The sequence below is a fragment of the Larus michahellis genome, chromosome 2, assembly GCF_964199755.1.
Source record: "Larus michahellis chromosome 2, bLarMic1.1, whole genome shotgun sequence".
Taxonomy (NCBI): domain Eukaryota; kingdom Metazoa; phylum Chordata; class Aves; order Charadriiformes; family Laridae; genus Larus; species Larus michahellis.
In genome coordinates, this window is record NC_133897.1 from 61,821,558 (window position 1) to 61,847,555 (window position 25,998).

At 38.2% G+C, this 25,998-nt stretch overlaps 1 protein-coding gene across 1 annotated transcript in view; it reads left to right on the top strand.

Annotated features, from left to right (window-relative positions):
• ADCY1 (adenylate cyclase 1) overlaps positions 1-25,998 on the top strand; it is a 157,364-nt gene that overhangs the window by 79,633 nt on the left and 51,733 nt on the right. The window contains exons 4-7 of the mRNA XM_074575654.1: positions 443-554; positions 14,365-14,492; positions 24,219-24,377; positions 25,275-25,416. Coding sequence (XP_074431755.1) covers positions 443-554; positions 14,365-14,492; positions 24,219-24,377; positions 25,275-25,416 — 541 coding nt within the window. The remainder of the gene's footprint in view (positions 1-442; positions 555-14,364; positions 14,493-24,218; positions 24,378-25,274; positions 25,417-25,998) is intronic.

Consider the following 25,998-nt stretch of genomic DNA (forward strand, 5'->3'; position numbering starts at 1 on the left):
CACAGAGCTACTGTGTGCAAGTTACCTCTTCTCTTTCAGTATTTACTAAACCTCATGCAAGCTTTATCAATTTGGCTGTGGAACCCTACTGGTGCAAGAACTGTCTTTGAAACCAATCAAGCTGAGAAGATCCCAGCTGTAAAGAGGAGAAGCAATTGTTCTGTGTGCTCCTGGAGTACTTACAGGGGAACCTCATGAATCTACACCACATACGTATATAGGCATTAAAAGTGTCCCAGGGTTCTCTACAACAGTTGACAGCATGAGACTGATGCCTATTTAACTGAATCTTTTTCATTTTGGTTCCAAATAGCACTTTATTGGTAGCGTTTCAGGGCTTGTTTGAGTTTGTGCTTTGGGTTACATTTGTGGTATAAAAGAGGATGAGAATTTGAAAATGTCTTCTCTACTGATGTCTCCATGTCTTTTTCCTTCTTCACAGCATTTTGTTTGCAGACATTGTGGGGTTCACTAGTTTGGCATCACAATGTACTGCCCAAGAGCTGGTGAAGCTGCTGAATGAGCTCTTTGGCAAATTTGATGAATTAGCTACAGTAAGTACAACATTCTTATTTCAATTTAATTTAAATTCCCTTCTGAAAAATGATGCATGAGTTACACAGGTTATAAATCTGTAATAGACTGATTTAGCCCCATGTGTCATGAATTTCTAAAGCTTCCTTTTTTTATTAATACTCTGGAGAGAAAACACTCTATTTTAATTGTTTAGGAAAAAAGCTTAAGTCGCTATTTTTAAATATACTTTTCTTCCCCCTCCTTGAAGGCCTTCAGTGCTCATCATTGGTTTTGTTTGCACAAAACAGAGAAAATATTTCAATATTTACATTTCTATGCTGCATGGAAAAAACCAGGATAATGGAAAATATGAAAATATTGGCAGTATAGCATAAAACTACTTTCTGTGATAATAAGAAGCTAGAGAGTAGACTTAGTTCTTCACACGAGCACTTCTTGTCACAGAAATGATGGTAGCTTTTCAGAGAGGCTATTGTAGGCAAAATGGAGTCCGTATCATAACTGATGTTTATGTTTTGGTCATTGCACTTACATTGTGCAAGTCCCCAAGGAAAAGAAAATGAGGGAAATGTTCCTTGGCTGTAACTCCTAGCAGTCTAATGGTACCACAAGTATTTGACAAGAAATGAGAGGAATGGCTGTGCCTGAAAAAGTCACACATCTTGTTTCAAATTACATTCAACAATATGCTGAAAATGTGTTTTCCCCTTGTAAAAAGCAAAACTTAATCGTATCTATCTTGTTTGCCAGCCATGTCCTCAGAGCCTTCATTGCTGAGAAGTATCACCTCCACATAAATTATGCTCCTTCACTATCTAGCTATCTTGTCTTCAGACTCTGAGCAGCAGCCTAGAGAACATATGTCTTTAGTTCCCCAACATCAACAGCATCCACATTTTTTCATTCCAAACTCACTTCTCCTTGATGTAGTCTTCAGAGATCTGAAGCCTGTGGACAGTTTGCATCTATGGCTCCCCGTTGATAAACAGGTCTCAAGGACCCCAAGGAGAAAGAAATCTTTTGCTCCACAATATGCCCGAATTGAGGAAGACCTATTCTTAGTTAAATGGTTTATCATTTGGTCACGTGCTATGTCCTGATTTGCACTACTGTTCAAGTCATAACAGAGAGCAACTGTTGTGTGTTCCTTTTTTCCAAGAAATACAGAAGATTAACTTAGATGCATTGAATAGAGATCCAATGGCGGTGCATTTTTTTGGTATGAACTTGTTAAATACTCAAAAACCTTTGTGTAACCAATTCATTACTGGAAGTACTGTCAGGGCCTCATAGAGAGAACAGGTCCCATGTATACCATGTATAAGATGTATACGTTAGAAATGGGATTGCCATGCAGATGATCATTAGTCTTATAATGCTATCATTTGTAGAGTCATCATAACCATGAAACACAAGGCAGTGTAATAACACGGGATAATTGTGACATAACATGAGATCACATATGTGCACACAGAAGTGCACGTGCCTATGACGTGTGACGTGGCACTGAAGCCGGGGAGATGGCTACTGCACCATGGTTGCTCTCTTAGCGGTGGCCAGGTGCAGCCAACTGGAGGTGTCAGTGACACCTGAAGCCAGGGTACCAGGCAGATGCCAGCTTTTGGTACAAGGTCAGTTGTTTGTCAGGGAAGAAGCAGATTGGAGATGGCAGAGGAGCTAAAAAGCCTTAGATTTTCTGTTCAGCTTGCATGCATTCTTTTTCCAAATTTGAAATTAGATCTCATGGTTTCTTTCAGCTATGTGAAAATTTGTTATTTGCTTGTCCTTCTAGTTCCTACTGTGCTGCACCAGGGTATGATTAAGGACAGAACATATGAGCTTTCCTTGGCGCCTTCTGCTGAGTTAAAGGGAGACTAGTTATTGTGTCTCCTACAGTCAGAAGAAATGTGCTGAGAAGTGTAATTTTTCAGAAGGATTCCTATCTTTTGGTTAAAACAACTTCTAGATATTCATTATTAGATCAAAACAGAGGACTGGGCTGATTTTAAAACAATGCTGTGCTTTAGTATTCAGAATGATGTAGTAAAAGAAAAATTAGAAAGAAGAATCGAATGGTGATAGGTATGTTCCCTGTGACTACTAAAGCGGGATCTGTGAGCGTGCATGCGGTGTGTTGCTGCTTCTTAGGAAGCAATGTGAACTGGAAGGGCAGTTTATGACAACCCTTGTTAAAACGACTGTCCTATCCTGAAACTGTAGTGCTTAGAAAAAATCCCTGTCTTGGCATTTTGGCACATTGACACGTTGTAGGAATAGCGAGTCTTTTCTTTTTGACAGTATAGCTCTGAAGCTGACCAGAACCGGGTGCTTCAGAAGAAGATAAAAAAATTCCTGTTGAGGGATCTGGGACAATTTGATCCTAAATTTTGTCGTTCTTTTAGATGCACTTTAGCATTAGACTTTTCTTTCTTTCTATATGCTGTTTGTTTGATTTTTTTGGTAAGGCAAACGGTTTTGCTCTTTTTGAAATGCTACACCTTTTTTTTTAATCACGATAGCTTCCAATATAGTTACAGTTTGTAACAGGGCATTCTGAAGGCAAAACTTAGGTTTCAGTTTATGGTCATTCAACTCCTTTGAAAGTTTGCTTGTGCATTCTGTTCATAGAGATGGAAGAAAATTCCTGATCGTCTTACTCCCTACTAGAAATTATTTGTACTTTTACCATGTCCTTTCTTTTTTATTCACCTTTAGAGAAAATATATTTTTCAAGTGCTTATCTTGTACGGGCTGTTTTACCTTACAAGTCACTGAGTCTTTTTTTAGGAAAAGTAGTGACCAGAATACTGTACTTAAAATGGTGGCATGTTTTCTGTTTTCACAATAGCCCTGTTTGGTTTCTTAAAGAAACAATCTTAGGTAGTCATATTTTACATGGGACTTTGTGGTCTCCTCAATAACTTTTGAGTCTTGGGGCCACCTTCAGTCACTTTGAAGAAAGGAAAGTGAGTCTTGAAAATATAAAGCTAAACAAATATGAGTGACAATATTGCTGTCCTTGTGGGAGCGCAACTTCGCCTTTGACAGACATCAGAGAATGCCTCAGGGTTCGTTTGTATGTCTGGTTACTGGAGTACTTGCAATGTCACAGCCTTCAGGCACCCTGGTTTTCTATAACCATTTTGGGTAAGTTTGCCCATCCTGCAGAGGTTCCCTTGGGATTGTACACAACAATAGCAAGCCGCTTCCCTGAAGTTACGCAGTTAGTTAAGTTTGTCATAAGGCTTAGGAATAGTTCAAATAGAATAGTTTCGCATTAATTTCTATTGGATTTTATCTGCTGTTCAGGCTTAATCTACTTAGTTCAGGCTGTTACTTTGGAAGTTCCTCAGTTTCTTCCAGTTTTAGTTAAGCAGAGTAGCTTTGTGCAGTCTCAGATTTTGCCCTAATGATAGTAATTCCACATTACGTATTATCAATGAACGTTTTAAACAACTGATCTTTGCATGAGCTCTTCAGATGCCTTGCGATTAAACCTTAACACTATAGCTAGCTTCCAGTTTGTAATTCTTAAGCTTACTTGTAAGAGTGACAAATTTTAATGAGATATAATCATTTGCATCATGTTGGTTTTATGTTCCCAAGGAATACTTGGGCACATGGCACAGGCTGGGTGCCTTATTGCTTTAATACACTGTATATTTTCTCTTTGTCTTCTTTAATACACTGTGCGTTTTCTCGTCATGCTTTATCTGTGGCATGGATTCACTGTGAATGAGAGATGCTCTGAAGACTGAAGTTACCCGTGGAGCGTCACACAGAGTTGCACATGCCCCTGCTTGGGTATTCTCATGGTCACAGCTCCACTAGCTTGTGATACAGTTCAGCTATACCTAAAATAAGTCATCTTAACAGAAAAGAGGAGGTATTTCTCCAGCATCCTGCACTGTAATGAAACAGCTTTGCTTTTTAGAGAAGTTTTGATCTTCTTTAATTAGTCTTTTCTGTGGTAGATTTTTTTCCCATACTTCCTGCATCTAATTTATGTGGAGAATCAATTATTTGTGTCTACAGATTCAGTTATTTCCCTTTCAGCTTCCCTGTTATTGCATCTTGTACTTCTAAGATTTTCCATTTACAAGTGGATAAGGATAAATGAAGTTTAGGTTCTTTTTAAAGGACATCACTAGAAGAGGATTTTGATATTCTGAATGAAAGGTTTTACTTGCTTGTACCACTTTTGGCATCTCTTCTATTAGCCAGGCTCACACACACCACTTCCTTGTTATTTCCTTTTGCAGTTATGTGTACCTTCGAGCTTTAACAGTATTTGTAGGCTTAGTCTATTTTTATTTCTTTCATTTTTGATTTAGCATCCTTCCCTGATTACCTTCTCAGCTTTCAATATTTTTACTTTCCAAATTGCAATGTTACTGAAGTGGCTTTTTGTACCTGTTCAGCCTCAAAGGTATTGAACTTAACAACATTGCTGCTGAGCCTTAGGCAAAGGTCAGTAAGTAATATTTTTAATCAGCTTTTCTGTGTTGGATTTTTTTAACTGTGTCAAGAACAGTCATTCCTTTGCTGTGCTTTGAACTAGCTATTCCTAAAATAAATCACTTCAAGAAATTGATTCTATTGAATCTATAGAATGCTTTTAGTTTGTATGAAGATAATTATGATGTATTTTTTAAATATAAAATGAACAAAGTTTTTTGGGCTGGGTAAGACAGGAAAGTTAGTGCTGGAAAACATGGATATAAACTTACAGCACGTAACCCTTCTTTGTTGAAATTGGTAAGTGTGCACTCGAGGGGAATATTTACGAAGGCTAGTTTTAAGGAGACTTGTCTCCCCAAGTTCCCTTGATAGTCAGTGCAGACATAGGATCCCACCGAGGCTGATAATGCATGAGGCTGGTTCTAAACAGCCATCTGGAGAGGTCTTCTAGAGTGACCTAGGAAGTAAGCTTTCTTAAGTTAAAGTGGTCTTAATGAATATGCCTGCAACTCTGTAGAATCAGGGACTAATGATGTGTGTATCGTGTGAAGTTAAAGTAAATGTCTGTGGGACAGTTTTCCGGGGAGAAAGATAATGTCACACACTTTAAGTATTGTCGGAACATATAAATGGACAGGTACCATAGAGTTGAGGTCTTGTCTAACCTCCTTCATGGTATTTTTTAGGTAAGAGGGTACTGTGCTTGTTATGCCAATTCGCTGTCGTAACTCTTGTCACGCTTTGCATGCTTGTGGTAAATTACTAAATTCTTCCTGAGTTTGTATAGGACTGTGTTAGATTATTCTGATCAGCTTCAGATTCTTGAAATGTGGGCATTTGTACTAAAACTAATTGTTTTGACTCCTCATGCAGTTAGCATAGAGAAAGGTATTTCTGGAGTACGGTTCATCCAAGGGGGACATCTAATTGCACTCCAGAAGAGCCTATTTCCCTTCATTGTTGTAGAGGCAGTCTCACTGACAAGCTAGGTGCATATTTTAGCTATCTATATGTACTCCGCATACACAGTCCGACCTGGAGTCCATTGGCCATGTGCAGAATCTGTTACGTGGGGCATAGCAGTGCACTGGGAGAGCAGCTGTCAGGACCTCTCCTCATCTTGGGGGGCACCATGCCTCCAGAAGCAACATTCCTGTGATTGTGTAAAATATTCTCCCTAAAATCCATTTTCATTTCCAAGTAAATAAACATATATGACTGTTAAATAGGTTCTCACTCTCCAGGACTAAAACCATTTAACCTCCTGGTTTTGTAAAATTACTCTCCATGTGGAGTAGGGAAGGAATGTATTGTGAGAATGAGAATGCACAGAAAAGTTAGGCCAAGAACCAGTAGGTTATTGCAGGTCAGTATATATAATCGCTGATAAAATTGAGGGGAAACATTTGAAGCAAAATGTCTTCCTTTTTACAACTATCCTGAATAATTCTACATTTGTTTATGTATGATATGGCTCCCATGATGGTAGATAATTTGTAATGACTTACATTTGCTCATCTGGAGATTGCCAGCTTTCCTCAATCAGAGTCTATCGAGCCATTTTCTATGGTACTTCCTATACTGTAACCAGCTTTGTTTTCCTGTCTTATTACTTCTGCCACTCTCTATAGAACCTCTTCTTGTTAAGTCTGTACAAACTGTTTATTGCTATGAGTATGTCTCCATTACCCTGCTAAATTGAACTCTATGGAGTATGGCAGTTAGCTCAAGGCTTTTTATGTTGGGACTAGCAGATGTGCAAGAAATAGTGCAAATTGGTAAAGTTACTATTTACAGGTATTATTCCATTAAAAGGTTATCAAAATAATTGTTTCCATTTTTAAACCCACAGTTCAAAACCTGGGTGAAAATAAAAGTTAAAATGTGTATGCAATTATTGACAGGATTCAATGAAATTTTGTAATGGGCTGGAGAGTTTTCAAAAGTGTATTATCACTACTGGCACACTGCAATGTAATGGAGCTGGTTGTAATTTCCATGTCACTTCATTACACTCAGGATTTGACTATGAAGTTTATCTGATAAACTGGCTTCAATAATCTCTCGCATGTTGTGGCCCACATTCAGCATAGTTATTAAAATAGATTTGGATGTTACACAGGGAAACCATGTTGGTAAATCTTTTAGCTTTACTGAAAAAAAAAGTAATATGAATTACTGTTTGTCGTTAATGAAAGTTGCAGATGGTGTGAGTAAACTCTGCATGTAGCTCTGGGACCCCCAGCACAAGACAGACATGGACTTGTTAGAGTGGGTCCAGAAGAGAGTAACAAAAATGACAAGGGGGCTGGAACACCTTTCCTATGAAGGAAGGTCTGAGAGAGAGTTGGGGTTGTTCAGCCTGAAGAAGAGAAGGCTCAAGGGACACCTTATTGCGGCCTTTCAATATATAAAGGGGGCTTATAAAAAAGTCAGCAACAGACTTTTTACTAGTGATAGGGCAAGGGGCAAAGGTTTTAAGCTGAAAGAGAGTAGATTTAGATGAGATATAAGGAAGAAATTTTTTATGATTAGGGTAGTGAGACACTGGACCGGGTTGCCCAGAGAAGTTGTGTTTACCCCATCCCTGGAAGTGTTCAAGGCCAGGTTGGATGGAGCTTTCAGCAACCTGGTGTAGTGGAAGGTTGCCCATGGCAGGGGATTGGAACTGGATGATCTTTAAAGGTCCCTTCTAACACAAACCATTCTATGATTTTCACAGATTTAGCTGTTAGAAGTTAGCCTAAGTAGGCTCACTTTTCATCAGCACAGAAAGAGGGCCTATTCAGGATATTCATAGTAGGGTTCTAAGAAGTGTTTTGCATGTGAATCTAAAACCATTTCTTCATTTTTTTTCTGCATCTAGCAGCATCTTTTGTGAATACTTCTGCAGTCTAAGAGATTTTCACTGGGTTATACTTCTCGTGGAATGCTTTTGGTTTTGTTTTTCTCTAAAGCTCTTTTGTGCACAAAACGGAATTATAGAGCTGAAGGAAAGAAACGGAAGTGTAAATATCAAAAATGTGAACTGATCTCTTATAAAGTATCTCTCCCTCTCACCATGCACTGAACTTAAATTGATAACTTGATATGGTATTGCTTAGTTGCACTGTACAGCCTTCCAATGAACTCCATGGAATTCACTGCCTTTTCCTCTATGACCCTGCAGGAAGGTGGCTTGTCCTTCACCATTTCCTTAAGAGCAGAGCACTGTACTATGCCCTTCCAAAGGTTCTTGGAGCAGTAAGGCATTCCCTATACCTCTGCATAAAGAAAGGAGTTGACTAGTAATGCCAGGAACAGTTATCAACGCCCAGATATCTTCTACCAGTCTGTGTTCAAACCTGTTGAAAGGCAGGGCTCAGAACTGGTGTCTGGCCCATAACTGTCAGGCTGAGCCACCTTGCTTAGTGTATCGGTAGTCCAGAGGATGAATATTAAAATTTGTGTTTGTCGCAAATGTTGTGTATATAAGCAAGAGAATGTAGGTAAATTTGCAGAAATGTGTATCTGTGCATGTTATATGTGCGCATATATATGTATGGATGCATATATTTATACAGCATGATAGCCAAAATATAGTTGTTTTCCACTTCTGTTCCAATATATTGGATAAATTTAATGAAATTGAATAGAGATGTCATTCTGCCTTTAGAGGATGCAGTAGAAAATACTATTCTTGCTGGAAGTCTCTTTTGTGTCTCTGTACACACCTGTAATATAGACAAATTTATGTTAACTTCTAGAGTGATTCAAAGCTTTCTAATGCAATTTTCTATTGATATTAATGGCACTTTGGCATTAAAGTGCTGTAAAGTGGTAAGTATGCTGCACATGCTAAATACATCGAAAATAAGATGCAGTGGTAACAGTGGTGAATCCTATCTTGTCCTCTCTCAAGACCTCTTTGGAAGCAGGATGAAGTTCTAGGCTTGTGAAGAGAGATAAACAGGGAATGCATTTTATTGCTATTTTACATCTTTGGGGAATTTTGAAGGTGCTTTGCATTTTTTTCCCCTGTAGTAATTTTATACTGTAATAACTAAGAAAGGACTGTAACTGTGATGTGGTTAGCCTGGATTATTGAATTATGGCTTGGGTCCCTGAGGATTAGAGGGACAGCTGGTATAAATTAGTGTAGTTCCCCTGAAATCCATGCCATGCTGATTAATATGAGCTGAAAATTTGATCCCCTTTGCCTACCTGATACAAACAGTTCAGCTATGAGCACAGCAGGTTTCTCAGAGGAAGCTGTTGGAGTGTGTCTTTCCAAAAGAAAATGACTGATAAACCAAGAAGGAAGGAAAACAAGAGGAAAAATATGAAGGGGAATAAAGCACAGAAGTAATTCTGTGATGGGTCCTTCCCTAAGGTCGTTGATCTTCCTTTTGGCTTATTGAACGTCTGTAAGGAAGGGTGTCTCTGTGGCACTGCTAGGCCCCAGTGACAAAGCTCCAGACAGCAGTGACAGAGCCAGGAGAGTAGTGTATATTCCTTCTTCAGCCCTAGTAGTTCACCACTACCCCCAGAGAATTAATTCTACTCTTAGTGAAAACTGGGCCATCAGAGATTTGCATTTTGGTGGTTTCCCTCTACCCAAGACTTCTCTTCAATGTGTGAAGAAAACATTTAGCTAACAGTATTTTTTTCAGGGAGTAGGGCAGTGGGTTTTCTCCCCACCGATTCAGTGTCAGGCAGTGAACGGATGGAGGAGGCGTGAAGGGTTTTTGAACTCAAGAGCTGCTCCCTGTAGTGCCTGCGCATCTCCTTCCGCTCCCCTGCTGCAGTGCTGCTCTTGAACTGATTTCCAGCTATGAAGGGGCGATGCCCAGAGGTCTCACTCATGCTGAAGTCCGAGGTTTGGTGAGAATGCCAAAGCCTTTCCCTGAGAGAGTAAAGCCTTCAGTGTAAGTCCAGGCCTAATAGATCTCCTCCCTTTTACCCCAACACTTAAATAGCTGAACCTGGACACATGTTGCTGTGTTGCTTTTGGTTTTCTCTTTTTCCTTTTTTTTTTTTTTCTTTTTTTTTTTTAAGACTCTAATGTTGCAATCACTAAGCATCATAGGTAGTGACCAAGCTCTTGTTCACATTTTTCTAGCCTAAACAAAACTGTTATTACTGCTCATGCCCAAGAGCATTCTAGGAGAGTGTAACTCTGATAGGGTCTGAGTTAGGGGAAATGGAAATCACTGCTTATGCATCTTTTTTTAGGCCTTATTAATATTTTCTCTTACTCTACACAGCATAACTAAAACCAAATTGGCTCAATATGGTAAAGAATCTTTTTGTATACCTTAGCTGACGCAGATTTTTTTAGTAGGAACAGCAAAAAAGTGTCTTTCTAATTTATGGATAAATAAAATCACTCCTACTCACAGATTGGGATTCCAGGGAGGGTAAAACAGTAAAAATCCGAAGAGCACACCTGCAAATCAGGTTGTTAGCAGGTTCGCAGAAAAAGAAATGAATGTGTATAAGCATAAAACATCTTGGAATTAAGTGACAGAGGGTCAGATTCATCCTTGGTGTAGTTCCACTGCAGTTTTTTGAGTTATGAGAGAGAGAAGTTCAATGTTTAGTTTTTAAAGTCTTGCTTTTTAAAATTGTAATCTATCTGACCTTCTTTTTTGCCTCCCTTTGATAGGTACTCACATACCAGGATGACACATGAGTGTATGAGAAATACATAGATTGTTGCAGTGACAGAAGACAGAGCAGGGACTCTTTCCTGCATTAGCATATGCCATCTCTAAAATAAATAAAAGCTTTAAAGAGGATCTTCTCATACCTGACAGTGTTACAAGAAACAAAAATAATGTACTGAGCATCCCTGACTTTGGGTGTAACAAAAAAGTACTTACTTGAATAGACGATTAAAAAAAAAAAGACTTTGCACTTATCCAGTACAATCTCTCTGTTCAAGACAACACCTAGTTGTCTGCTTATGTATTCTGTTGGGAGAGGTCTGAAAGCACCTTAAAATTTGTTATTTCTTTGAGACAACCTTTTTAGATATATATAGATATATATATATAATTATTTTTTTTACAAACTGTAAATTATTTTCACTTTACTTTTTATTAAAAAAAGCCTTACCCTAAGTGTGCAAAACAATTTTTGACTCATATAGTAGATTTTTCTTTCTACAAGACTTTTCCAATGGGAGTTAATGGTCTGAATTTCCAGTTTTGCATTCTAAGTTGGCAGACTTCGGTCTTTCTGCAAAATGCCTTTAAATAAAGAACCGCAACGACAACAAAAACCCCGGAGTTGTTTGAAACAGAAGGCACCACCCCCCTGCCCCATTCTACCTAAGAGATAGGTGGAATGAACTACCTTATGAAGTGCTTATCTGAAAGCGTAAAGAAAGATCTTAGCAACTTTGAAGTATCCTCTGCATTCTGAGCTGGGCTTCCACTTCACACTGACAAACCCTGTGACTGACAGTTGTGCCAGAGGGAATTCTGCAGATCTGCTTGGAAACATCTCAGTGAAGCACTGCAGGTGGGCAAGCTGCCTGGCTAATGCAGTGCTAGCAATCTCTGGGGCTTTTTATCCTGTGCATAAAACCAAATTATTAGCTGTTTCTAAGCAGGCATTGCTTGTGTCAACTGTGACTAGAATTTGTAACTACCATACTTGAATTCATCACTGTCACAAATGTGGAAAATATTGCCGAGTCAAGGGCTTCTTTGAAAGTTGCTGAGGAAACAAAACAAAGAGAGGGAACGGGTTTGTTTTGTTAATTCGCATATCAGTCCTTTAAACGATTGCTCTTACAAAGCTGGAAGTTTGTAGAAGTCTGCTTCACACGTCGAGAAAAATAAAACAATATTTTGCTAGAGATTACTGTATATTAATTTATTATAAATAAGGACAGTGGGGATAACATCTGATAAGAAACAGAGTGGTGGTTTGAAAAACAGCAGGTGATATAGCCATATGTCTTCCATCAAAATTAATGTCTCTCTAGAAAATGCTGTAGCACTTTTTTTCTTTTATTTTTCTCCTGCTCAAGTAATAAAGTGACTTGGGAAAGTGGTGATGGATCAAGCTCTATTCTGTTTTTTTTCCCTTTCCTGTCTTCCAGGTTGATAGACTGTGCTGTGCCAGCCTGACAATAATTTTGTGTACCCCATTATAAACGTACAGTACTGCTCTATAAACCAAGTCATTAGAAATGAGCCATTTTGGAGGTAAACACTGAATAGGAGAGAACACTGATTGATTAACAGATACATATTGTCGGCCCCAGATTACTGAAATGGCTTTTCTGAATAACTTTCAGCTGGGTTAAATAGTCATTACCTGGCCACAAATTATGCATACCAAATTTGAAGATGAAAAGGGCTTTATAGAGGATTGTAAGGTGTGGCAAAACTGGATTTATTTTGGAAAGTAGGTTCCAGCTTTAACTACTGAGTGCCCTCTACCGCTTCAAGATTTGCCCACAATTTTTAAAAAGTGGCTTATTTTGACAGTATAATTAAGTGGTTTCTACTAAAAAACTTAGTGGTTTCTTTTAAAACCTTAGTGATTTCTTCCAAAAACCTTGAGTCAGAAGGCCTGTTTTGTGTCAGAACAGATTTAGATGTCTGCATATTATTTTGTGTACATCGATATTTATTTTACTCATATAATACCATTTAGCCAAGGATCTCAAAATAACCAATTAAAACTCTTAAGTAAAATTGGTGAGGCATTTTGTGGCTATAGGCTGTGGGAATACTCTAAGGCCTTGGTGATAACGCTTCTAGAATATTTATGCTTGCATTCATTAAAATGTATATTAGCAATGATAAATAGTGGTATATTTAAAATCCTGCTGTACAGCAGAAGAAATGTTAAGCAGTCACTCTTAGAAAAGCCTTTTCTGCTAGTTAAGCATATCCAAAAAGATGGCTCTCTTCTCTGTTTCGAGATCTGAATTTACTGCTTAACTCATAAAAACAAGTAGACAAATCAATTTTCCCAAACAGCGTTAGCATGCCTTCTTCCGTGCCTGAACGGAAGTAACTCTCGTTTTATAACATTTGTTCAATACTTGGAATCATTTACAAAGAAGACAGACATGGGAATGCCTGCAGCTGGAAGAGTGTGTAATAACAAGCCCCGAATGCTGGTGTATGACGTTATCAGAGAGAAAGGGATCGCTCTAGGCATAACCGTCACTTCTGAGCTGGAATATGGGTAATGACGTAGAGAGCGTGGTCAACTGAGGAAGGTTTTGATTCTTGTAGGTAGGAGACTGAGTGAGAGTGTGTGCCTGTATGAGAAGCTGAACCAGTATGATTAGGTAATTTTTTTTCAGACATTTTAAATTCCACTACCACTTTTTTTTTTTCCCTTTCTGTGCCACTGAAGTCAAGTCTATATAGCACACTGCTGGGGGAGGAATCATATTTTTGTTAATCCTCTCTCATCATATTCAGAAGAGTTAATTTTGCATGGCACTTACTGGCATAGTCCCAGCTGCGTAAGTTGGATTCATTTAATCAGGTTATTTACTTTTCTGTGCCATGCTCTAAATGGTTAGAAGTTACCATAATAAAGCTGCATCTCTTCATGTCTCCTCATAGTTTATTAGTTAAAGTCTTGTTAAACTCTATTAGTTAAAGCTTTGTTAAAGGTATTTTGTTAAGTGCTCCCTGTTTGTAAGTAAACTTTCTACTCAGATCAATGTAGCAATCGTCACGTGGTTTTTCAAAACAGGAGAGATTTAGCCAGATCTCTTTGGCTGTAGAAATTAAACCGTTGCAAACGGGAGATAAATTCAACGGCAATACAAACTGCCTATATCATCTGATCTGTGAGCGTGTCATATTTACACTGATCATGGCGCACTGTAAATTGTGATTTATGAATTGGGAATGCACAAACGTGTGTACCTTTACAGATAATACATCGTCTTTCCTGGTAAGCTGGAACTGGATTTGAAACAAAAGCTTCTCAGAATACAAACATTTCCTGATGTTCAGTAGTTGTTTGGCTTCAGTCCTTTGGTTTGGAGTCATGTAGAAGTGAAGTCTTATTACGAATCTTGAATTCATACTGACGTAATGTGAGGGCAAGGGAATAATATTTCTTCAGAACTATAGTTTTAAGCAGTGTTACCCCCTGTGTGTTGAACAATGCAGGGCTGATCTCCAGTATATATATATGTTTGTTTATAAACAAACAAACGAGTATGTATATATCAGCTGTTCTATACAGGGAACCCAGATTTCATGAACTGTAGATTACTTCATTTGAGCACAAAAGGATTCCCTGAATGATTCCATAGTATTGGAGAAGATTTTATCCAGTAAATATTGGAACATTTATATGAATAGTAAAATTTTTCCCATTCTGTTTTTATTAAAGGAAAACCACTGCAGAAGAATAAAAATCCTAGGGGACTGTTACTACTGTGTTTCAGGATTGACCCAGCCCAAAACAGATCATGCCCATTGCTGTGTTGAAATGGGACTGGATATGATTGACACCATCACGTAAGTACCGCGCAGTGTGAACCCAGACAGGAGTGCTTCAACAACTTCTATGTGGCATTCAGGAGGCGTGTTCTCAGAAGAACAGCAGTGTCCGCTAGCACTGCCCACCCAGCAGCTCACACTGTTGCATTCAGGTCAGAGGATACTGATTTTAGGAAGGGTCATTCTAGACGTCCATTTTCCACTCCATTTAATTGCTGTGAGGAAAAAGTACACGAGTGTGTAGAGGCACACACATGTACCGATTGAGGGACAGAAAGAAATAGTAAAATATTCGTATGGCCATTTGCCACAAATGAAGGAGTCTAATTTATTGTTCTACAGGGATAAACACTGCTCATTTTGCACACCAGTATGTAAACTCAAAGCCAGTTTGTGCAAGTTGTCTATGTGTTTGTGTTCTCAAAATGATAGCTTGCTGATTTCTCCTTTCTGTATGTCATGGTTAAACCTTTAATTTACTCTGCTTTTCAGAAATGCAATGTGAAATTCACTTTGCTGATCAGAAGAACTTTTCTATGCTTGAGAGCTCTGCATTGATCGTTATTTCACCAAGGCAAAAAATGTCAATGTGAGACAACCGTGAATGAGCTTTTAGCGAGGCCTGAAGATACATTTCATTATATAGGAGGGAAGGGAGAAAGATGGGAAATTTCTTCACTACTGTATTGTGTATATGTATATATGTGCATATGTATATGTATGTGTGTGTGTGCCTGTGCATGTGATTTATAGGGAGGCTGTAGGAAGGAGTGCACATCTGTATTAATTCTGTCTATAAATAAATACTGGTCAGGACAGTGCTGTTACATTTGGAATGAGCTTGCACAAGAGCGTCACATCAGGGGCCTTAGCCTGTTCTGTATTGGAAAATGTTTGGCCACCGTTTCCAGTAGCCAGTTATTCTTTCTCTCTGTTGTCAGCTGGGCTGTCGGGAATATGGAATTGACTCAAGGTTCTGCTTTCCCCCAAGCTTTTGCATTGTACACAGAGAAGACCTGCCTTCTCTGGGAAGGTGAATAGACCACAGGGTAATCTCAATTTAAAAATTAATAGTAAGCTGTTAAATAAATAAAAAAAAAATTATAGGATAAGCAAACATAAGGCTTATGAATTCAAATTATGCATTTTTTGGGAGGAACATTTCTCCTTTCTTGTTTCTAATAAAGCTTTTTTCACGTCATATATTTCATATCCTCCATTTGTATGTGAGCATGTTTATGCACACAAAGAAGCTGTTCTCCCCCCCAAAAAAGTTGTGTTCATTTGTGGAGAGTATTGGTGTTGTAGAAGAATGTATTATGATCTTGTCACAGAGTTCACTGTAAGTTTTGTTCAAGAGAGCAGGGTTTATTTCTAGGGAAGTAATATCTAGTCATTCGAACCCTGTTAATGCCTTAGGGGAACATGGAGATTACCACATATTTTTATTGTTTCATATCAAACTTAAACATTCCTGTGAACCTGGATTCATCCAGCTTTCTTTGCAGACAACTTTAAAGCATAGAAAAAATGAGAGAAGTACTTAAAGCAATTGAAAAGTCATTATCATTTCTAGCTCAATCCATGTTTTTTTATTATAATGTTCCTTTATAAAATCTCTCAGAATGTGAAGAGTTGGGTAAATTAATCCCTATTCTCCCTCTCATTCAATGCAAGTTCGTCATCTTTGTAAAAATTGTAAAATTAATAAAACACTTTTTAATCTATGATAATATATGATAGTCTATGATACTATAAAATCCTAAACCGATATCCTAAATCTGAAAATTATGTATATGTGCATTCTTCCAGCAGTATATGGATACTGCATTTATAAGGAAGCCTTGGCCTTTAGAAGCATAATTAGATGTACAGGCCTTGTACACATTTTCCAAAGTATTTTTTTTTAAATCCCTGGAAAGCAGTAGCTGATGCTCTCATCCTCTTTCAAACCTAGCATTAATCTTTAATTCATTAGTTGTGCTGTGTTTCATGTATACAAATAAGGTAGTGATATAGCTGTCTGAACTTTCCTTTTTTGAATGTTTCAGTTTTACTAATATTAGAAATGAAGCGTGTTCCCTTTTTATGTTGTCATTTATTGGCTTCTGTCCTGGTAATGTAAACTTGAAAAAGGAGTTGCATTAAAAAGGAAGAAATTAACTGGGACTGTTCATCCTGGAGAAGAGAAGGCTCAGGGACAATCTTACCAATGCATACAAACACCTGATGGGAGGGTGTAAGGAGGACAAAACCAGACTTTTCTCAGTGCTATCCATTGTCAGGGAAAGAGGAAATGGGCACAAACTGAAAAACCAGAAATTCCATTTAAATATAAGAATAAAACTTTTTTTTTTTTTTTTTTTTTACTGTGGAGGGGGTCAAATACTGGAGATGTTGCAATGGAAGGCTGTGGAGTTTGCATCCTTGGAGAGATTTAAAGCCCAGCTGGACACAGTCCTGGGCAACCTTCTGTAGCTGACCCTGCTCTGAGCTGGGGGGTTGGTCTAGATGATTTCCAGAGGCCCCTTCCAGCATCAGCAGCTCTGTGATTCTAAGTGGGCATTAGTGTGTTATCTCGACATGTTTAGTCAGAGGCTGTGGCAGAAGATAACTAACTGACAATTTCAGCAGTATATTTTTTAAAGAATTCATAAATTGTAAGTCTTTAGAGTGTGTATTCAGTGGTCAGAGCACGGTGAGAGGGCAAAATGGAGAAGAGGCAAGGTTATAAGAGAGTGCCAGATTTATTTGGGGTTCTTGAATGGCTAGAGCCCTATTCTGGATCCTTTGTACATAAGAACAATTAATTAATCACAATTATTTTTTCTTTCAATGAGGAATTATTAGTGTAAGAACTATAAGATCCAGGCTCAATGCATGTTCCCTCTCTTAGTTAAATGAATGTTCCTGTTCTGCTTATGTTAGGAAACAGAAAGATGGTGCATTCCAAGTACTATTGCCCTTGATAGCAGTACCATTTTTTTCTTTTACTGCAAGTGGAGTATCATCTGTTCAGATATTGTTGGTTTCTGGGTAAGGTTCTTTTGATGACAGAAGCATGTAGCTGAGCCAACTGTAGAAAGAACTCCAAAGGAGGAAAATAGGTTCTGCTAAAGATGAGGAAAATATCTTCAGTCCTGCACAGAGACCTAAATTAGAAGAGTGATTCCCCAGATTGTTCAAAAAATTCAAATTTGTTTGAAAATATGTTGAGAAAATGAAAAGAAGTGAAGGGCTTATGATGATAAAGTTGGAATGCAAAATTTCATTTTCTATTGGTATGATTATTAGATAGTGGTGTTTATCAGCCCCATGAGATGCAGAGTCACTTTTACTTTTAAACTTCCACCTTTCATCCAGAGTTGGATGCCAGCTGGTAGTCTTCTAAAAGTCTCTTCACTTTACTGCAGAAATCAGGTCTTCGCATTGTAAATTTTTGCTTGGAAGTTGTGATCCCTAGTGACAGGTTTGTCATGTTACCTGGGATAAATAAATAAATGAAATCACTTGAATTGTGATTCAGCTGATGGGTCTATGAAAAGTGCCTGTCCCAGAGATATGTACCACCAAGATGTCCATTTTCCAGGAAATCAAGGAATAGAAGCTTCTAGTAGCTGGTTGATGGATCTGTGATTTGACTGAGTTGAATGTTATAACGAGTTCATTGAAACTGATACTTTCTATTCTCTTCATGTTCTGTGTAACTGTTATTTAAGTATCCTAGAATATGGTGGTGCATGTGAGTATCATCTTAGAATGTTGCCTCATTACATTTAGTTGAGGTTTTGAAGGTAATTTTCAAAGAACATGATAAAATACTTAAATTTTTCACAATTTAATCTGCCTTCTACAAAGTATTTTTTTTCAAGGGCACAGCTAAAGTCAGACCAGAATCATTATGGGAGGATGTTTTTTTTTTCCTTAAAAAATCCAACAAAACAGATAGTGTTGTATTCTGTTTCTATTCCAAAATAATTTCTGCTGCCAATGGGTCTTGTGTCAGTGCCTCAGTACAGGCTAAGTGTTTGTTTAGAGTCACTTATACCACCATCATGGTAATATTTAAGTGTTGGATACCACCGATGTTGCTTTCATCAGGTGAGTTTTAACTCACAGATTTTTGGTAATAAAATTAAAGTGGTCATATTCATTAGCACCTCTAATGTGCCAGATGTTGCTCTAATGTGCCAGATGTTGTCCTCGCATCAGTTTTGAACAATGCTTTAGGCCAACTATGCTCTTCATCTTACGTATATTGCTTACTTTTGAGGTTCCACTGTATTTACTACAGTATTTTACTTTCTAAATAGGTATGTTTATTAGTGAATTGCCATGTGGAAAAGTTTTGCCCCGCTACCCAAGATCTTCCCTCTCTCCCCAACAAATTGGCTAGAGTTCTGGTTTAAGCTAGTGTTACTGGGGCAATTTTATACGTTCTTAATAATAGTTTGTCGTTGCTTACAAAGCACTTAATCAACTTATATAAATTATATTAGACAATTCTTTGGCTCAGTCCAGAAATTTAACCTCTTAGGAGATGAAATGTGATTAAATGAGGGAGTTAAATGCACTTGATAATGCCACAGGGCAAGAAGTGAACTGTAATGTTTCCAATTATAAATGAGGAGGGAATCTGGGTGAGCAGGATATAAATACTAGATTTGGGACTGGGCCAGAATACTGGGGTTAACATTCATAAACTTGTCCAAAGTGTAATGGGATCTTGTAATCATTCATGTCTTCACATAAGTGGTACATTTTCACGATAACTCCTTCCCTTGACATCTTACTAGGATGCTATTTTAGCACTCAGAAAGAATTTCACCACTAGCTGCATCACTTGGCTATGTCTACGTTAGCAGGTAGCATGGCACAGTAGGAGCACATCTGTAGATCACAGCAGCTGGTGCTGACTACTTCATTTTAACCAATACATGTTACAGGGGGAGGAGGCAGAGGGTTACTTTAGAATGGGTCTTGCCTGCCCCCTATATTGAATGTTCCTACTGCGTGTGGAGTTTGAAGAGGCCTGAAGGAAGTGTCCATGAAACTTTGCTTCTTGAAATCTGGGCGCCCCAGTGGGGTCTGTCAGGAGATAGATCAGCATCTGTTTGTGTCACATAGGTGAGTTTGTCCCCTACGGATGACTCCACCTAATGTCAATGACTCCACCATTCATCCATGTAAGACCTCACAAATGGAAGTTGGGCTTATTTTGCGCCTGCGCATTGTGTTGCTGCTTAGTTGCATGGGACATTGTGTAGGTTGATGCTTGAACTGCCTCCTTCCTATGGGTTTGGTCACCAGCTGACCAAAGGCACTGGGGAAGGGAGAGGAACTACAGCAGACAGTTTGAGGAAGCCCAACTGAAATGTCAAGTCTTTCTGTGGGATCTTTTGTCTGAGGAAGAAGGCAGGAGCACTAATTTTACCGATGTCAAGACTGTTTATCCTTTTCCCCTGATCCTCCTGAGGTCCAGGGCCTGGGAAAGTTTGGATTGGCAGGAGTGGATTGACTTTGAATTCTGGGAGAGCCAGCAACTGCATTTTCAGCAGTGGAGAATGCTGTCTACCATGATCTGACTTCACCACCATTGGTGAAAGCCTAGTCAGGTTGCACCTTTGTCATAGTGAGCCTCTTGAGTGCTAAAGCCATCAGACCTTCACAGCCCAGGTTCTCTGCCCTAGCTGTCTGCTGCTGTGCTCCAGGTGAGCAACATACTGGAAAAGCATGCAGCTCTGGTCAACATTTTAAAAAAAAACCAAACCGAAACAAAATACCACCAAACAAACAAACAAACAAACAAAACAAAAAAAAAAAACCCCGAACCTGAAGAAACGGCTGCTGAAACAGGACAGCAAAAGCTTTCAAACAACAAAACTTAATTGCCTGAGAGGACTAACATGGCCCCCACCCTGTGGGAAGACCGAGCTGAGAGAGGGCAAGGACGCCTACAAGTGTGCTGCTTGGTAACAAGGCCTGCCGCCTCTCCTCCCATGACCTGCTGGGCCGACAGAGCAGTTCACAGAAAGATAGTCTTTGTCATTAACATCCAAGAAGTAGCCAATTCCTGATGTTGAAATGGAACCGACAAAGAAATATTTAGGGAGGCGTGCAAAATTAAAGGAGACCCTTATCTTAGAAGTGTGCACGTATAAAAAGCAAGTATATGTAACTGAACCAAAAACTTTGCCTATGACTTTAACTGGGAAACATCTATTTTCTGTGCAGATATTTTTGGACCTAAAGAAAAGCCCTAAATAACTTATAAGAAATGGGATGCAGAGCTTTTTTTTTTTTTCTTCTTCTTCGAATGCAGCACAGGTCTGGAGCTGTTCTGCAGATGATCTAAATCGCTTTGATGGTTTGTAGCAGCACATGAAATATTTGTAGCTAAGGAGAGAAGTAAAATTCTTGGCTTGGTAAGGATACTTGAGCTGTCTGGGTAGATGGTTATTTTATTAGTCACTTACATAGACTCTGCACACTTCTAGTTTAAAAAGAAAATGTTTTTCAATTTCCATTTGTTTCTGGGACTACTTCTGTGTTAACATTTGGAAACCTTTTGAGTATATTGTATCTTTCCAGTTACATTTAGCCTGAGTTTTTATATACTGGTTTAAATGCAGGGAAAAAAAAAAAAAACAAACCCAACATTCATTTGTGAACGGAGAATTTCACATGCTTGCAGGTTCACCGATGAAGATAATTACATAGGTACTTAGTTATGCGGTAGAACATAGACAGGCAAGCAAGGTGTAATCCTGAAGGGCTTTGGCATGCTGGATATGGTCTTTGTATAAGATCAGTCTGTTAATGGCACAATACACATGCACAGGTGAAGATACAAAGGTTAAGTTATCATTAGAAGGCTTATATTATTGGCTCCTTTCATTTCTTTCAAGGCCTTGTCAAGCAGACGGTGTGTGCAACAAGCGCTGTAACATTCAAGTCCTTTTAGGACTCCTTGGAGTCATTTTTGAGGCTTGACTTACAACAGATACCGAATAAAGGAAAGCTGACTTGCAGTGAGTAGAAATAACAGAAGGAAATATTTAATCTGTCAGAAAGCTGCACATAAGGCTTTCTGTGCTGTTGCGTAAAATATGACTGAAAAATGTAATATGCCCAGATTCCCTGGGTCCCTGGGGTCAAAAGAGATCTCCGCATTCCTCACATTAGTGATGGCTGACATGGTATATACCTCAGCACTTCTTGGCTGCAGCGTTCATTACTTAAATTGAGGCCAACTAGCTTGTGCTGCTCACCCCACATCTTGACTCATGCTGCCCTTTCTATTAATTGTATTTAAACAAGTACAACTATACAAGAGACAAATGCAGTGACTACTCCTGAAATAGTTGAAAAGTACTCCTAAAGATAGCTCTGCCAAATCCAGTGTGGCCGGACGATACTTTAAAAAATACAATGGTCAATGAAGATCAAGGGGAAATTACAGCCAGAGGTCAGTTTAAGGTCGTCTTCTATTAAATGCATTGGAAAACCGAATGAAAATCAAGTCTTAACACTGATTAGTCAGTTTCATGTATTCACTGATATTATCTCTTTTTGGTCTGCAGCTTAACTATGGAATGCCAGGTGTCTCTGTAACAGAAGGAGTTGCAAAGATTTATGCAGAGTGTTATCTCTGCATGTAATGTGTAAGACTATTAGGTTCAAGGTTCCTTTTCAGTGTTCACAAGTCAGTACAGGGTACCGGTTATAGCATGCCCTGCATTTCGCAGGAATGAAGAATCCTTCCTTAGCGTGGCACCAAAATTAAAAATGCTTTTAATAATGACCTTTCCAGTTAATTCTTCCTTTCCCAGCTGCACAATGAAAACCTCTGAAGGTTAGATTTAATTTACAGGTGCGCGTCCGTAGTTATAGGTGATTTCTGTGCCACTCTTGCAGGAACTTCGGAAAGGTATTGGGTGTTTATTATCACTCTTCCTCTGCTGTTCTTGCACTGATTTATTGGTTTCATCCTTTCATTTGTCCTGTACTCCTGTAACTATGTAATTGAACCAATTAGAACGCAGTAGAGCGGAGTCATTACTTATCCATTTGCCTTCTCAGCTAGTACCTCTTCATACCTCTTTTCTCACAGAAACCGTAAGAGCATTTAAATATAAGTCTGTGCCCTTTCAGTCTCACCATAGGAAATGACCCTTAGCTGAGTATACCACAAAGGTAAAGGCACAGCTACAACTCTGTGTGATTACTAGTCGTCGCAACAGTTTCTTAACAGTAGCACAGGGTGAAAATATCAGTTGAAAAAATATAATGCAATATTAAATAAGAAGACTGACAATCTGATACATAATTGAGTAGGTTTTCATTCAAGTGGAATTGTAATTAAATGGTGAATTTAGAGAACACCACAAATCTGAAGCGTGACAACATAAATGAGACAATAACTTTTTAATTATTTTTAACCCTCTGTGCTGCACAGAGCGGAAGTGTTGGGGTCCATACTATGATCTTTTTCCAGATTATTTTATATCATTTTAATTAAAAATTAAATGTTTTATGCTATTGCCTTGAGATCAAGCCACTGCAAACAAAGGAGTAAAGAAAACGAAGTCTTATTTGATATTACACATGGAGAACTGAAAGAGGATAAAATTACTTTGAGTCACAAAAAAACTGTGGTAAAAGAGGGGAGAAATTAAATGCAAGTCTTGAGTGACTCAAGTTTATATTTTACTCACAAGACCAATCTTTTCCTTAATGTTTAATATTAAACTCCTTCATGATGAAATTCAATTAGCCCATACAGGATCAATCATGATCTTTGCATGAGTGAAGTGGTGCGTGTAAAAAAAGAATCAGAGAGAGAAAAATCCACCAACCAGTAAACCCAAGGCTAGGAGAAGCAGAAATATTAACAGAGATTTTTAGTAAAAAGAAGAAACCAGTTAGACCATTATAATACTAAGTTGAAAGCAGTCTGGAGTAATGGTAGAGTTGAAACACGTTTGCTTACTTTCATGTCAGGTTAAAATTAAGCCTAATAAGATTCACTAATAAGTTTCAAAAATCTCTTGATTCCAAAAATCACATTCTGGCCATCATTGTGGTCAATCACACCTGTCATCCTGCTGAAATAAATATGCATTTGGAAAAAGGCACATTTATGACGCAAAAAAGTAAATATGTGTGACACGCAAGATAAATAGGAAACTGCAGGAGTTAAGCTGACTGTCTCTGAGTTATTTGAGTTACAGCCAGAATGTGTTTTGTTTATCTCCCAGTAAAATATCTAAGTTTCTGTAGGACCGTGATAGCAAATACTGCAACAGTGGCAACTGAAACCTAAAAGTTATAGTCTTAGGGAAGTTTCATGACAAAGCTATTTACTACACTTGCTTTATTGTCCTTTTTTTTCTTCCTTTTTTTTAATTTTATTAAATGTAATGAAACGTAACCTTTCTGGGTTTCCTTGAAACCTGTAAAATTAAATTGTAATGGATTAGGTAAAGAAATTCAGAAACACTGAGATTTTGGTTCAACGGTAATTAAAATATGATGAAGAAAATTATTTCTTTGGAATTACAATTGAGGTGTTGAAACTAGTGAAGGAAAATAACAGTAGCTGAATATATTATTTCAGATTTTTAAAAGTTCCTGTCTATTTAGTCATGCATATATATGTTAACTTCCGGGGAAGGAGAGAAAAAGAAAATCCAGAGCAATGTCATTGTCTAAAGACTAATATTCTGATGCTGTCTATTCCAGATCTGTTGCAGAAGCCACAGAGGTTGATCTCAACATGAGAGTTGGATTGCATACAGGCAGGGTGCTTTGTGGGGTGCTAGGTCTCCGAAAATGGCAATATGATGTCTGGTCAAATGACGTGACTTTAGCGAATGTAATGGAAGCTGGAGGACTGCCTGGGTAAGTCTGAGAAAGAACCATAGAATAAGAAACCGAAACCTGTATGGGTGAAGAATTTATTTCTTTCTTTGAGATATTTGCAATGGAATTGCTATTGATAAAAAGGGTTCTGTCCAGCAAGAGCAATCAATATATTGTGTGATTTATACTGTGGAATTGTCCAAATGATCTTGATATTTACATTGGTAATAGGTTAGGTTAGAAGCAAAACATTTCCAAATGAGATCTTTATTAGAAGCTGCCAAATAGAAAGAGTAGGAATGAGGCAATGCTAGGAATGTAGGAATGATAGACTTTCACCATTTCATGTTACAAAAGTAAAACCCTCTAGTTATTCCAGGAAATTTTTATCCTTGCACTTCTATACGTGTGGGCGGTGTGTGCCTTACTGCTTTTACATGCCAAGATTTTGAACACTAGTAGTGTGCTATAGAAAAAAATTCCTCTTTATGAACTCAAATATTGAAGGTGATTGTGCAAATGATACGGTAGCACATAAACCTGCAACCAAGCCATGGTTTATGGTACCTGGAATTTTAAGTACTCCTCGGACAGCCTTGAACCCAATTTAAATGCACACAGTGCACTTTTGCAAAGGTTCATGGGTATGCTTCTGTGTGCAACTCACATTTGGATCGGAATCTTTGCAAGTGTTTGGAGAGTCAGCAGTTATCGTTTCTGTTCCCTCTGCTCAAGTTTAGAAAATGCATGCAATAGAAATGCTTCTCTGTTCTGTTTGGCTGAAAAGACCAAACAAAACATTTTTTTTAAATCAAAAATGGGGGTTTGCACGTAATTTGACCTCTTTATCATCTACTGCACAAGAGTGTATTTCAGTAGCAGCTAGCTCATAATGTATCTTTGCTTTAAACAACAGTGTCTGATTTTTCTCCCCAGGAAAGTTCACATAACAAAGACCACCTTAGAGTGCCTAAATGGGGACTATGAAGTAGAACCAGGATACGGTCATGAAAGGAATAGTTTCTTGAAGAAGCATAATATTGAAACATATTTTATTGTGCCATCTCATCGTAGGAAGGTAAGCTCCACAAATTCCAGCTTATTCTGTGATATGTTTTCATAGTTTAACGACTATTCTGTGATACTCTGAAAGCAGAGGCAATACTGGTATTTCTTATTTCTAAAAGCTCTTCAGACACTCTTGAAATTAGATCTTTTGGTTTTGACTGAAGCAGGAATGCTAAAAAAGCTAACCTTGAACATTACATAGAGAAGATGATCAACTTACTTTTGAAGTTTAAAAATAAACCAATTTTTTCCTTTATGCCCCCCAAAAGAAAACTGTTGTTTTATTCAGAGTCTGTAATCATTCTGTTAGAAATTATATGATACTTTACTCTGAAAATGTGATTCACTCTTCCCTTCCTTCTCCCTTCAAGAGGGTGTTTTAGAATATTAATGCTCACAGCTTGGCTATTTTTCTTCTTGTTTTCTTTACTCTTTCATTCCCGTGCCATTTTGCTCATGCCGTCCTAACCCTTGCTGCAAGTACTTGTGATACTCATGGCTCCTTTACTGGGCCTGGAGGATTCTCCAATGAATAGATGCAGAAAAAGTAGTATTTACAGACATGTCATGCCCACAGCAGAAAAGTTAGTGA